The sequence below is a fragment of the Fistularia commersonii genome, chromosome 7 (genome assembly GCF_037954325.1).
Source record: "Fistularia commersonii isolate RoL2024-O1a breed Wild chromosome 7, RoL_Fcom_v1.0, whole genome shotgun sequence".
In the NCBI taxonomy this organism is placed as follows: domain Eukaryota; kingdom Metazoa; phylum Chordata; class Actinopteri; order Syngnathiformes; family Fistulariidae; genus Fistularia; species Fistularia commersonii.
The window spans coordinates 5923792-5937356 of NC_141290.1; the positions used below are offsets into that span (position 1 = coordinate 5923792).

At 44.5% G+C, this 13565-nt stretch overlaps 2 protein-coding genes across 2 annotated transcripts; both read left to right on the forward strand.

The window, feature by feature from the left end:
- The first annotated feature begins 1476 nt into the window (after window positions 1–1476).
- Window positions 1477–8808, forward strand: samtor (S-adenosylmethionine sensor upstream of mTORC1). Its single transcript, XM_086149341.1, has 5 exons — window positions 1477–1720; window positions 4486–4627; window positions 4944–5066; window positions 5484–5598; window positions 6350–8808. The coding sequence occupies exons 1-5, from the start codon at window positions 1561–1563 to the stop codon at window positions 6980–6982; spliced, it is 1173 nt and encodes a 390-aa protein (XP_086005467.1). The 5' UTR covers window positions 1477–1560; the 3' UTR covers window positions 6983–8808.
- A 321-nt stretch (window positions 8809–9129) lies between these two features.
- LOC147232486 (transmembrane protein 168-like) lies at window positions 9130–13508 on the forward strand. Its single transcript, XM_086149339.1, has 5 exons — window positions 9130–9282; window positions 9462–10548; window positions 11239–11381; window positions 11638–11912; window positions 12072–13508. The coding sequence occupies exons 2-5, from the start codon at window positions 9481–9483 to the stop codon at window positions 12653–12655; spliced, it is 2070 nt and encodes a 689-aa protein (XP_086005465.1). The 5' UTR covers window positions 9130–9282; window positions 9462–9480; the 3' UTR covers window positions 12656–13508.
- The last annotated feature ends 57 nt before the right edge of the window (window positions 13509–13565 follow it).

The window sequence follows — 13565 nt, forward strand, 5'->3', positions numbered from 1 at the left end:
TTTTATAGTGTCTTATATTTCAATATTGATGAAACCTCACTGCTAATTTACCGCTGTGGTTTTAGAAATAATCACATGCTGGATCAATATGGTCGTATCCTTGCATTGCTGTTCAACTTTTTTGCCCATTATTGATTAATATGAAAGACTGCGCTCCTGAAACTTTGTTTTTTTTGTTCACTTTTTTTTTACTCATGACTGTATTACAGGGCTTCAAGCAGGCAGTTAAGCAGCTAAATAAACAGTTCAGTGTCCATTATATACTGCGTGTTATTTTTGGGAGATTGAAATAGTTCTATTTCCCTTAGGGAATTTAAAGAATTTATAGCATTGGTCTTGGTTTCAAAGTACTGGATGCAGCAGTAAACACTGAAGACATGTAGAGCAGCCAGCAAGAGAAGAAATGCCAAAAGTAATCGGTTTAAAAAAAAACAAAAAAAACAGCTCCTTTGAAATTGGAAAATGTGATTTTGAATGCTCATTTACATTGTAAGCGTTGGGATAATAACGAAGTAAAAGAGTGAGACGTGAAACTAAACCACAGAGTCACAATACTTCCACAGTTTCCTTACATGCAGCAAAGATATGTGATGACAATAAACTTCTGCTTGGTTCCACCCGTTATCATTCAAATTGCATGAAGCGAGAGGTGAAATTAATTGCACAAACCGGTCGACGTAACCTTCGCTCGCTGTCGATTTCACGTGCAGAATCCAAGATATTTATCCTCCACACACACACACACACACACACACACAAACACACACTCCTATATTTTTGATTCTGACTTTATCCAATTGTCGGGCCTTTCCAGATCATCCTACAAGTGGAGCCGGCTGGCAAGACTCTTGTTTCCTATCAGGTCCATTCCCATGCAGATGATAGTGATCAGACACCTGGGGATGTTTCTTTTTATATTTACATATCATTCCTGTATGACTTTCTTGAATGAATATGAATGCTCATTAATGAGCTTTATTACTTACTTTAATATTTGATGGAAATGACAACACGCAGAAGATTTGTCATAACCTATAAGATTCAAGATAAAAAGAGTTAATTGTCATATTAAAGAGTGGAAAGGTGTTTCCCTGTGCAACTAAATTCTTATTTTGCTGTTCATAGCGAAGCCAAATACGTGGAAAAAAACAAATAAATAGTAAACATTTTAGCTCGACGGGTCGAAATAGTGCACAGAAATGTGAATGGTTGAAACGCAAACATTTACAAGTCACACAAACGCAAATAATTACTTTTAATCAGTCCGATAACTTGAAAAAATGCGAAAAATAATATTTTTATTCGATTTTCTTGGATATAGGAAGGACTTTCGATAAATGCTAATTTACGAGGCACAGTGAAGTACTCAACGAAAAACACCGTGGTTCTAGAACGTATCCATGATTATGATTGGACGCGGCGCTGTCACTTCACGAGCACGTGCGTCTCGTTGAACCAATCAGCTTGCGTATTGTTGGCCGGTCCACCGGTTCGCCGGTCGGGTTGCAGCTGGGGAAAGGGGGAAGCGAATTACTGAGGCAGCATCGGCCGCGCAGTGATATGGACCCCAGGGACAATGTCGAGACAGGGGAGACCGAAAACAACCTGGAGCTGTTTTACGTGCCTATTCCTGATGTAGCACCGAGTAAGAAGGAGCAGGAGAAGCTGTCGGGGGTCGTTAAAAATGTCCACAGAAAACTGCGCAGGAAATACAGAGAAGGTAAGCAGCCCAGCGGGCCCGGGTGTCTCTCTGTGGCCCTGCTCTTGCTTGGTGGCAAACCGAACGAAAATCATCAAAAATATCACCTAAAATACAATTAAAGCATTCTACTTCTTCACTTTCTCGACAGACCGGCGTACATATTTAGCAAAAGGTGTGCTAGCTAGTCGGGAATAGAGGCTGCATTCATGCAAGCAAGGCCTCCAAATCGACTTAATCTCAATATCATTAACACGGAAAATGTTGGTGCTGTTTGTAAATTGCGAACCGTGGATGTAAACACGGATTGAAACCCCAGGACCGGGGACTGACCACCGGACCCCGGTCCAAAGACGTCCTGGCACTAAATGACCCCCAATTGCATCATCACCGTGGAAAAAGTAACTTTGCTCTAATCAGTGCAGGTTATTTCAATGTTGTTTTCATACAGAAACACAATCGAGAACATGGATAACCAGGTTTTAACGCATCGATAGTCATTGGATGGACTCTTGGTTTTCATCGTTGGAGAATTTGACGACATGCAAGTCTTGTTATTTCCCCCCCAGACAATATGCTCAGCTCTGCTATTAGGCGAGGAACTGTTGAGTGTAAAGGAAATAAATGCAGAACTGGCCTTCTGGCGAGAGACTGTGCACACTCACTGCAGCACTAAGTTCACAAAGTCACACTCTTATCAGGGGCCCTGTGTCTGAGACAGATTTGTCAAGCTGCAAAGTATGACAAATAGCAGCACCGGCTTTTAGTTTTGCAGAGAGCAAGGCACGCGGCATTTGCAACGCCGCAACAGACTTTTGCAGATACATATTTAATTTTTGTTGTGGCACCTGACCTGGTATAAAATGGAAACCTACCTGGGGTCTTTGTCTAATTTCTCATTATCAGGCCTGCAGGAACGTGCCGATTTTCTCAACTCTTGTCTTAATATTTTACACTGAGAAATCTGTTTAAGTCCAACATTCGACTTACATATTCATTTTGGAGTGTAATGTAAGTACCTGGGCAAAACACCGAGGCTGAAATTGTAATCGATTTACAAGCCACATTAGGGAAAAAAACACTTTTTTTCCAATAACTTTCCATTCATGTTGTCGTTAATTTCATCCGTCCATCCATCCATTATCTAGTGCTTATGCTGCACTCTATTCATTTCCTACATTTAAAAGAAAAAGAAACCATTGGGATATCAGTGATTTGAAATGTTTACCAGGCAAGTAATGTTCTGGTATGTGTCTGGCAAATGTCTTATTACTACTTGCTAATATCCCTTTAATTATTTTAAAGTGGCCTAATGTTCTCACAGATTTTCAGGTAATTCGTTGCAGTTAGTTTAGGTCACTGACAGGGGAGTTGCAGTTTGTTATTGAAGTTTTCAGTGTCTTCCAGGCTCTTTGGAAATAACAAGTTGCAACATTGACTACCCACGCAGATGCTTTGTGCTGATGTTTTTCTAAGAAATGCACAGTCCTACCGGAGGCTGTGTAGGAGGAGAGTACAAAAAGGCAAATTAGCAAATTCAAGATTGCTTTCGCCAATTCCTGTATTCTCACATCATACGATCGTCGCAGAATGAGATGAGGGCACGCAGTAGGAAGTTGGATTTTATTTGACATTGTGATAACACCGGTTTGAAGATATGCTTGAATCTATTGCCCCTCTCAGATGGGTTTGTTTGGTTTGACTGGCTCAAAATCCAAAACAAACAATGAGCTGAAAGTTAACAGAAAGACTTGATGTTACACAGGGGTTTTTAAAGCGCGATTACAAGAGTGTTCTGCGGAGGTTCAGTAAATGGAAGTGAAAGTTGTTTTTTACTTCATGGAAAGATGCCAGAGCAAGAAGCCAAAAAGTTCGGGATTAACCTGCAGCTCTCACTCAGATATATGCCTGCATTCGGGAGTTTTATTTTTTGTAAGATTGATGGTTATTTCAATCCTTGTAATAATGTCAAAACTGCCTTGTTAATGAAATATTCTCATTTCTCTGAGTTGCAAAGGGGAGTTTCGGGAGCTGCTGCTGCCGCGGGGCAGCGAGTCCGTCGTCACTTGTCCAGTAAACGATGAAGAAACTCACGCGGTCAGTTATACGACTTGGTTCCCATTTAACTTATTTGGGAAACAAGACACCTATATTCATGAGCGTGCCTTCTCATTTTTCACAGGAAATCTAAGAAAGTATGTGTCAATGCAAAGAGGCGGCCCAGCTAGCAGACCTCATAATTGGTTAATAAGGAAAGCATGATCGGATAGGCTCGACAGTGAATCACAGCAGTCATGCTTCCAACGGCTCACCACTGCTCCCCTTGTTGTCCTTTCATTTCTGCAAATCTGATGCAGGGCTGCTTGTTGTGGTCATGGGGTTCCTTTTTTTAATTTTTTTTTCCTTATCAGCCTGTTTACAGCCTGGAAAAGTTGGGTGCTGCCGGGAAGAACCGCCGCTGTAAATTCACGTTGATTTGAAATCTGGCCGAGCAATGGCTTTTTGAGCACGGTTTGGAGTTGGTGTTGTGAGTTGGCAGAGAAAAGCAACAAGCAGTGGCCTGTGAATTGCAGCCATGTTGCTCCTGTTTATTTTCTTAAAAGCACGAAAGCCGGCGGAGCTGCCGAAGAGCGAACTTTGGTGCTAAAGTGTGAGCCTGAGGCTGACTAGTAAACAAAACTTTGAAAACATTTTTTTGAGAGTCAAAGACAAAACCCGGCTGCACCGTGAGTAGCTTCTGTGTCAATTCCTTCTTATATCCATGCCATTTTTTTTCCCCCCACTAGTGGGCGACTTTGACAAGATCTGGCGTGAGCACTGTGAGGATGAGCAGACTCTCAGTGAGTACGCACTCGCCATGAAAAACCTCGCAGACAACCACTGGGCGATATCCTGTGAAGGAGAAGGTCGGATTGAATGGTGTCGCAGGTATGACTTAACGTTAACATATCCCACGAGACACTGATCCACAACCACAATCTTACTGTTCATGGCTCTGTGTCAAACTGGACTATTTTCTTCGAGAAATAACACCAAATAACACCTTAACACGAGTAATGAAAAATTGCACCCTAAAAACTTTGATTGGGGTTAAAAAAAAGTTCAACCACCAAATTTCCTTTTGGGTTTTTTGAGACTCTGACCATCATTTTGAGAAACTGTCTTCAGGTCCGCTGCAGACTTCCTCCCTTCCCTGGATGGTGCTTTATGATAAACACTCCTTTTAAATGCCCGTGTTTTCCAGTGTTTGTCAAGAATACTATTTGGACGGCGGAATGAGAAAAATGTTAGAAAAGGATGAGAAAAGTGCCACCATGGGTCTGACTGCAACACCTGTAAGTGCCCAGCCATCCCGGACCATCCCCAGGTAAGCTGGACATTTCCTTTGCCGGAATAGTCTAGTCTGATTCTAATTTTTTTAAAAACAAATGAGTAATTGAATACAAAAGTGCAAACAGTGTCCAAAATTCTGAAAGAAATTAAATAGGCGCATAGGAAAAAAGGGCGTCGATATACAAGAAATCACTTCATCATAATGTAAAAAATACTGAAAGGGCCAAACATATATCAGAATGAATCAGGTATGAATAACAACAAGTCCTGAAATGATATATTTGCTATAAGTGGTATGAAACGCATTCTTTTTATCTTGTGACACAGATGTTAGTTTTGGACAGTATTGGTTCTATGATTCCACATGTCACTTTTTCAAAGTGTCAGATGTTCTACTCGGATATTTGTTGGAGTGAAATTTCCCCCTATTTCTATGACAACTTTGTTGCAGTTCCATCTCTCAACTGGGGAAAATGCGGCTTCTGGACGTGGGAAGCTGCTTTAACCCTTTCTTGAAGTTTGATGAATTTCTTACAGTTGGTATTGACATAGTGCCTGCGGTCGAGGTAAGAGATATTTTTTATCGTTGAAATTATGTCTTATGTTTTCTACCCTCTGGATTGATGCTACTGTTAAACAGCAACATTGGACATTGAACACTTTCTGCCGAGAGCGAAAATACACTTTACATTCGGAGCAAAAAATGGAATTGAATGGGGATTTCTTAAATTTCTTAAAGGCATTCATTTTATCAATGAAAAAACAGCACCTGAACTGGCATCAGTGTTTTAAACTTAATCATTTGCATCTTTTTTTTTTTTTTTTTTCTAAAATGGGACGTAATGCCAGTCACAGAATGCAGTAGCAGATTACAATATTGTACCAACATGTAAATTTTAGTTCATATCCCAACAGGGAACTTTAGCAGGTCTCAATTTGGGGACCTTCCTTCTGACTCAGCTCTGAAAAATGATATATTTTACATTTTCCAGAGATTGTGAATTCCACGGCAAATTCACAACAGTCATTGCTTTCATTTGTATCCCGTGTCTCCATCAGTCGAGGGGTTTCCCGTGAAAACCATCCTCTCTGCATTTAATCTGATCTCCTGGCGATGCTGCTGCTTTACCTCTCACAGATGACGAGCACACAGCTCTCCAGTGCTTGTTTTCTGAAGGAGTTTGTCGTTTACCTTCGTGGTCTCAGACCCACCTCTCCTTAAGTTGCAGGAATCCTGTAGACAGTGATATGCAAACAGTCAGGTACGACTGATAATACATTTGTTCTCCTCTTCCTACTCTTTGTCTGTTTATTCAGAGCGTGTACAAGTGTGACTTCCTCAACCTGCAGCTCCAGCGGCCTCTCCAGCTCGCAGGTGATGCTGTAGAGGCCTTCCTCCGTCAACTGCGCAATCCCATTGACACTCTCCCCGCCCAGCTTTTCCATGTGGTGGTGTTCTCCCTGCTCCTCTCCTACTTCCCCTCACCATACCAGCGCTGGATCTGCTGCAAGAAGGCTCACGAGCTGCTGGAGCTGCATGGCTTGCTGCTTATCATCACCCCCGACTCCTCCCACCAGAACCGCCACGCGCTGATGATGCGCAGCTGGCGTGTGGCGGTGGAGTCGCTGGGCTTCAAACGCTACAAATATGTCAAATATTCCCACATGCATCTCATCGCCTTCCGTAAGGTATCTCTGGCCACCACCAGCGACCTGGTGTCACGCAACTACCCCGAGATGCTGTACATCCCTCAGGACTTCCACTCCAATGAAGAGGAAGACTGTGCCGACATGCCCGTGCAGGCGCGCTCCGAATTTGAGGACGACCAGCTGGCTTGGGGCTTCACGGAGCTGCCCGACACGCCCTACGATTCGGATTCTGGGGAAAGCCAGAGCAGCTCAGTGCCCAGCTTCCACGAGCTAGAGGACCCGATCCTGCTTCAAAGCTAGGCTAAAACCAGCACATCCCTCCTTCTCTCCCCCCCCCCTCTTCTATCTCTTAAGGTAAATGTTGTCTCCCCTTCTACTGCTGCGCTGCCAAATTTAACCTGCTGCATTTCTATCCTTCCTCTCCTCAAAACAATGCAGTTTGCACAGTGTGAAAGAGAGAAGTTTACAGATTATTATCTCATATCAACACTCTCCAGAGAGTACACACACACACACACACACACACACACACACACGTACAGGAACACACGCGTAGACACATGCACACTTAAGATGGATATATTTTGATAAATAGCTAGATTTTTTTAAGAGTTGGAAAGCGAATGCCTTCAAGACATCCAAACTCCCCGCTCCTCGATTCCCTTCCCATCTCTCAATAAGAAAACTGTCTAATCTCCACTTGGTCTCTTTGAATAAGCTAGTGCGGCAGGCTGCTTTGTGTAAAAGCCAAAAACAGCAACCCAAGTGGTCTGATGGGGGTTTGATTGCACTGGAGACACTGAGAAAGAATGACTGAACTTGGTACGCTTGCTTCTTTCACAATCCTGCAGCTAGACTTTCTGGAAAAAAAAAAAAATCAAATCTTGATGTGCATTTAGTTTTTTTTTTTTTTTTTTCTCAAGACATGAAAAATATATCTATATATTCTCAACATTCAGTCAAGTGTTAAGTGTGGCAATGCCATTTTAACTTGGCTTCCTTTGAATGATTTGTGTATCTTTTACAAGAAAGTGGTATTTGTAGCATTTTAAACATTTTCAGAACCGTATGGTATGAGTATTACTAGATTTACTAATGTGAAAATGTAACTGTTTACTCATTGTGTTAAAAGGTACGAGTGTTTTGATGTAGGTATTTACTTTTTTCCCTTCTTGTTGTCCTCACAAATACTAATACTCCAATACATTTTTTTTTCTTTCTGTTTTTAAGCAAAGACACAATAAAATATTGCAACACACAGTCTTTCCAGTATGGAATGGACTTAACAGCACCAGTATCCTTTGACACAATTTTGTATCTTTTTGAAAATATCTCGAGTACTCTGCCTTCGAGAAGATTCAGGTCTGAGCTCCCAATATTCAAAACAATTCACCTTAACAGATGAGATTTGCACTAGTTGACTGTTCTTGTCACACCGGTCCTCCCGAGCAGGTCGGAGGGGAAAACTTCAACATTTTAGCAATAGCAAGCAAAACTCCTGCTGGGGAGCTTTTAGCTAAAGACACTACCAGAAGGCATGTCCGTGTGTCAGTTTTATGGGCGTGGATGAATTTGTGTGTGTGAATGGTGGAATGACTATGCTTGTCTTGTTGGTGGCACTTTACAATTGATCCCAAAGGGTGTCACAGATGTACTTATTTTCATATGACAGTAACACCACCAGTAGGATGGGCCCGTAAGATAATACAAGTGAGTCTAAGGTGCCTTCTTTGTCCATATTTCATTTCCATTTGCAAAAAAAAAAAAAAAAAAAAAAAAAAAAAAGATGTCAAGCTTCTTTGACCAAATATGTCGTCTTTTTTTTTGTCATATTTAGGGTTAGCGTGGACTCTGTTATCGGGTTAATGAAATACATATTGCTGTAACGCTCATCTTTCTGCTGATAGTACTATTTAATAGAAAAAAAACTCATAAGATCACAGTCAGATTTTAAAGAAGCGTGTTTTTTTTGATAAAGTGGTGCTTTTGTCTTCCAGTGTTTCTTTTGGCCCATTTTGCATGAGATGGTTTGTTCATCTTCATTATCAACATTTTCAACAATGCAGAACAACGTGTGCTTATAGTATGGTTGTATTTCTCTTTTATAAATGAATGTAAAAAATTAACCGTGGCTGTGTCTCTTTTCTTTTTGTGCTTGTATGTGTTTATTTAATTTTTTTTTTGTAGATGCGGCCCATACAGATTTGAATTCCCGTATAGGTTTGCACATATTTTATAATCAGGGAAATACTTGGAATTATGAATGAGGCTTTCTTAGACAGTGTGTGTGTAAAAAAATGTATATATATATTATTTTTATTATATATTTTTGTATTTAAAAAAAAAAAAGGATTAAATAGTTGTCAATCCCAACATTAATTCTGTCTGAATTGGCGAAGCGATGCTTTTTGTCCCTCCGCGCTTGCCCTAGTTGTTGTCGTACGCGGGTGATGTAGAGAAAGTTTAGACGCGACAAAGTTTCGAAGTGAAACTTCTTTCGTTTTCCTCGAAGCGGCGCCCGGGGTACAAAGTTTTGACTGATTCGAAGCTTCACTCGACATCGTATCAACAGCAGAAGAAATATAACTTCTTGAAACAGTGTAAGTGTTCAAGCGCGGCGAGATGCTAACCGTTAGGTGTGCTAAGCTAGCTGCCTCCCGGCTAAACTTCGTGTCGTCATATTTTTATTCTAGCGAACATTTAAATAACGCGCCGACATGTCCGCGTAACTTTACTTTACCTCTGTTCATGCGAGTCGCTTTCTACGTTGCCGTTCCAGCCGCCGCCTCGATGCAGCGATGAGCCGGGTGGATGGGGTCAGCGGGGCGGGCAGCCTGTGGCTGGGCCTCCTGCACGGCTTCATCCAGTGCGCCGCCCTGGTCCTCGGCCTCTGCGTTCTCCGGGAGGAGACCGGGGACCTCTTCCTCACGGTGGTCTTCGTCTCGGCGCTGACCGTCCTGGGTTTGGCCGGCGCGCTGTACCACCTGTTCGGCCTGGAGAGGGTCAGCCTCAACCTCCTGCACCTGTGTGCCGGTTTCCTCCTGGGTCTGCTGTGTTTCCTCAGCGCTCCTTCCTGGAGGCTGGACTGGAAGGAGGAGACGTCCAACATCCTGCTGCTGGCCAGCGTGGCCGTGAAACTGCTGAGGGGGCTTCTGGGGAGGCTGCTGGGATCCACCAGGTACTGTCCCGCCTTCCTCACCCCGGCCGAGTGGCTTGGGTTGGCGGGTTTCTGCACAGCCAGCAGACTCACCTCCGAGGACTCCCTCAGCATCCATCTCCTGGTGATGGGGGTTGCCGCGGTGATGGTCACCCTCCGGGTGAAAGTCATCCTGGCGCTGGTCAACCTGGCCTGCTTTGCTGCCGTCGGCGGGTATTTTTTCTCCGTCTACCCTCACGTCACCAACCCCTTCGCCTTGAGCTGCTTCTTTGGCCAGCTGATCTGCGACCCCCTGCTGGACTTTTACTTCAGCGGTCTGTCCGTGACAGAGCGCTGGCAGCCTCTTCTCCTGCGGACCCGGCTGTGGCGCCACCTCTCCCTCCTGCCGCTGCTCGCTGTGGAGGTGCTCTTCGTGGTCGTGGCTGCTCAGAAGCCGGCGTTCACGGAGCGTTGGTACCTGACCGTCCCGGGTTTGGTCCTTTGCCTGGTCCTCTGGGCCGTGTGGCACCTGGTGTTCTTCACGGCGGCGTGGGGTTTCCACGTCAAGCTCAGCGACTGCCAGAGGCTGTACAGGTTCCAGGGGTCCGAGGCCAGCAGGCTGGATAAGGTCATGGCCTCCAAAGGCATGAGACACTTGTGCCTCATCTCCGAACGTCTCCTGGTCTTCACGCTGGCGTCCACCGTAGCAGTTGCTGTGTTTTCCTGGCAGGTGAGGCCAGTCGGACTGCCGGGGCCGACCTCCAAGTCGGCCCGGGTGCCGGCGAGCCCAAAAGCTTAACATGGTGACACGGTCAATGGAACGCCTGCCTAGTAGATTTATGTGGGAACACTAGTACTCTAGAATTTCTATCTAGAACATTTATCCAGAGGCCAAAATTAATGTCTCAAATATAGTGGAACGCATTTTTGCGGTCGTTTAGGTCACCTTTGACCCGGCCAGTCAAGAACAATTGGAGTCCAAATACACTTTAGTCAAATAAATTCAAAACATTGTTTTAGGAACCTGCAGAGCTCGGTGTCTGCAGACGTCTGGGCACATTTGAATGAGACCAGTTCCGCAAAGGGTTTTTTTGTTTTTTTTTTTTGTGGCTGGCGAATTTCAAGAACATTGCACTTCCATGACCGGGACCAGTTCAAGATCAGATCAGATAAGATAGGATATACCTGAATTAATTTAATGATTAATAGTCGGTAATAAACGATTAATCATTTCAGCTGTATTTTAAATAGTATAATGACTTTATGCAACGTCTTTGCCTCATCTTCAAACATGTCCAACAGGCTTCAACACTAAATCAAGTTACACTGACAGGATCCAATGCAGGGTGTGTATGTGTGTGTGTGTGTGTGTATTACGATGAACCTGCATTTCACCGACTCCGATGACCATTTCCCTCAGGCCTCCAGCAGGATCTTTCTGAGCGTGCTCCTCTTGGTCTTGCCGCTGGAGTCCCTGTTCCACGGGCTGTTCCGCGAGCTGGGGAACAGCCTGGGAGGAACCTGCGTGGGCTACGCCCTGGTCATCCCCACCAACTACTGCAGGTGGGGCGCAGTGCGAACCGGCTCCCCAAATGAGTTATGTCGTTGGACATTCACAAGTTAGAATTATCTGGTAGTTAATACGGATTTTTCTCTTGACGCTCTGCTGATTCACCCAGTCTGAAACAGGAAAAGAAAACAGAAGTGTTTTTAAATTGTTAATTATTCACTTCACTTTTTGGTAAGTCAGCAAAGAAGGCTGATTCCAGTGGCGCGTGTGTGTGTGTGTGTGTGTGTGTGTGTGTGTGTGTGTGTGCAGCCCTGACGGTCAGCCCCTGCTGCTGCCCCCCGACCAGGTGCAGGAGCTGAACCGACGCTCCACCGGCATGCTGAACAACATTCAGCGGTTCTTCGCTCACCATGTGATCGAGTCCTTCGGCTGCGATTACTCGTCCAGCGGAGTAACCCTGGAGGCCCTGCAGGCCAAGATGAAGGCCTTCCTGGAGTTGCGCACCGCCGACGGCCCTCGTCACGACACCTACATCATCTTCTACAGCGGCCACACCCACCAGTCCGGGGATTGGGCCCTGGCGGGTAAGAGGAGCCAGGTTCATCTCCTCCTCATTTCTTGAAGGGACAAGATCGATGTTTTCGTTTTGCAGTTTTCTGTCATCGAAAAAAATCGCAGTTGTTTTGCCGAAGCCAAGGATGATTGAAATATTTCGTATCTTCTCGTTCTGGGTGCGTCTTTAGGAGGAGACGCTCTCCGCCTGGGTCAAATCCTGAATTGGTGGCGGGAGACGAACGGCACCTTCTCCTCTCGTCTCATTCTGGTCCTGGACTGTGAAAACTCCCTGCCCTGGGTGAAGGGGGTCAGGAACGTGGAGGGCCTGTACGTGGCGGTGCAAGGGGCCGTACTCGCCCGCGGAACGGACGTCGAGCTCCAGCGCGCCGCACAGCTGGGGGACTTCAGCTCGCAGTGGGTGGAGTATAACTGCAGGACTGGAAGCATCCAGTGGCTGGAGAGGACCGGCGCTGTAGACCCCGTCTACGGCATCTCCAAACACTGGGGCGACTACACGCTTCGCCTGCCTTCAGGAAGTGATGTCACCGACAACTGGTGCGTGTACTTCCCCCGGGTGACCTACCCGCTGGTCCGGCTGGCGCTGTGGTGCGGCAGCCTGGACTTGTTGTGGCTCTGCAGCGCCTGCCTGCGATGCCTCAGGAGACTGAAACTCAACTGGTTCCCGCCGGCCATCCTAGACACGGGCCAGGGCTTCAAACTGGTCGGATCTCAGATACGCCCAGTTTCCGGGTTTACATTTGCAAACATGTAACACAAACTTTTTTTTTTTTAAGTGCTTTCATACCTTGAACAGAGGCAGCTAACGCTACGGTTCATACTGCCTCATCATTCCCACGCCGCTGACCTGAGGCCAGATGCATGAACAAATCTGTATTCACAAAAAAAAAAAGGAAATGAGTTCAGTTAAGAGACAACATCACTCAGGTTCAATGTCTGACTCACACTTTCACTTATTAGAAATGATAAGAAGCACAAAATCACAAATCTTTTTTTTTTTCCCCTCACAACCGCAGCTTATGTGACGAGATTGGTTCCATTCTGGAGTTGTTCAAATCCAGCAGTTTGGAGTAATGTGAACTATGCATAAGGTTAAGGCAAAAAAAAAAAAAAACTGGTTACTGATGAGTGTTCTGAAGTTGTAATATCCTTATTTTGGGCAAACTGTTTTATAATTGTAATTTAGATTTGATATTAGAAACTATATTTTGCACTTTGTAAAAAAAATATACAAAACTGCTTAGATCTATGTCCTTGATATTTAAAATTGTTCACAATGTGCCTCTCACCCAGAATGACCAAAGACGGCTGTGCTCGCTCGGCTTTAACCAAAGATAACATTTGCAGGGACGTCTCAGGCAAACATGATATTCTTAGCAGCTTGAACTTTAATATTGTATTTAATACTCTTGCACTTCTCTGGTTCTTTTTAATGAACACAGCAAATGAATGCATTGTTTTATTGTTTGTTGCTACAGAACGATAGGGTACACGGAAGGTGATTTTGAATCCACTCCGCTTTGCAAAATACAGATCTTTCTGTTTTGCTAGAAAGAGAGAGCAATGAAATTTACAGCTTTTATCTCAGTAAATGCAGCTCTTGATATTCTACTTACTGTGCCTCGTTCTTTGTGTCGGTGCTTCAAAAACTGGGCCAACAGCGG

What these genes read in the sequence shown, in the direction of transcription:
- samtor (XM_086149341.1), top strand. Translation starts at nt 1,561, where the DNA reads ATGGACCCCAGGGACAATGTCGAGACAGGGGAGACCGAAAACAACCTG. An exon ending in CCATCCCGGACCATCCCCAG is followed by an intron (nt 5,067 to 5,483) that starts GTAAGCTGGACA and finishes ACTTTGTTGCAG; the next exon opens with TTCCATCTCTCAACTGGGGA. An exon ending in ACATAGTGCCTGCGGTCGAG is followed by an intron (nt 5,599 to 6,349) that starts GTAAGAGATATT and finishes CTGTTTATTCAG; the next exon opens with AGCGTGTACAAGTGTGACTT.
- LOC147232486 (XM_086149339.1), top strand. Translation starts at nt 9,481, where the DNA reads ATGAGCCGGGTGGATGGGGTCAGCGGGGCGGGCAGCCTGTGGCTGGGC. An exon ending in TTGCTGTGTTTTCCTGGCAG is followed by an intron (nt 10,549 to 11,238) that starts GTGAGGCCAGTC and finishes CATTTCCCTCAG; the next exon opens with GCCTCCAGCAGGATCTTTCT. An exon ending in CGGGGATTGGGCCCTGGCGG is followed by an intron (nt 11,913 to 12,071) that starts GTAAGAGGAGCC and finishes GTGCGTCTTTAG; the next exon opens with GAGGAGACGCTCTCCGCCTG.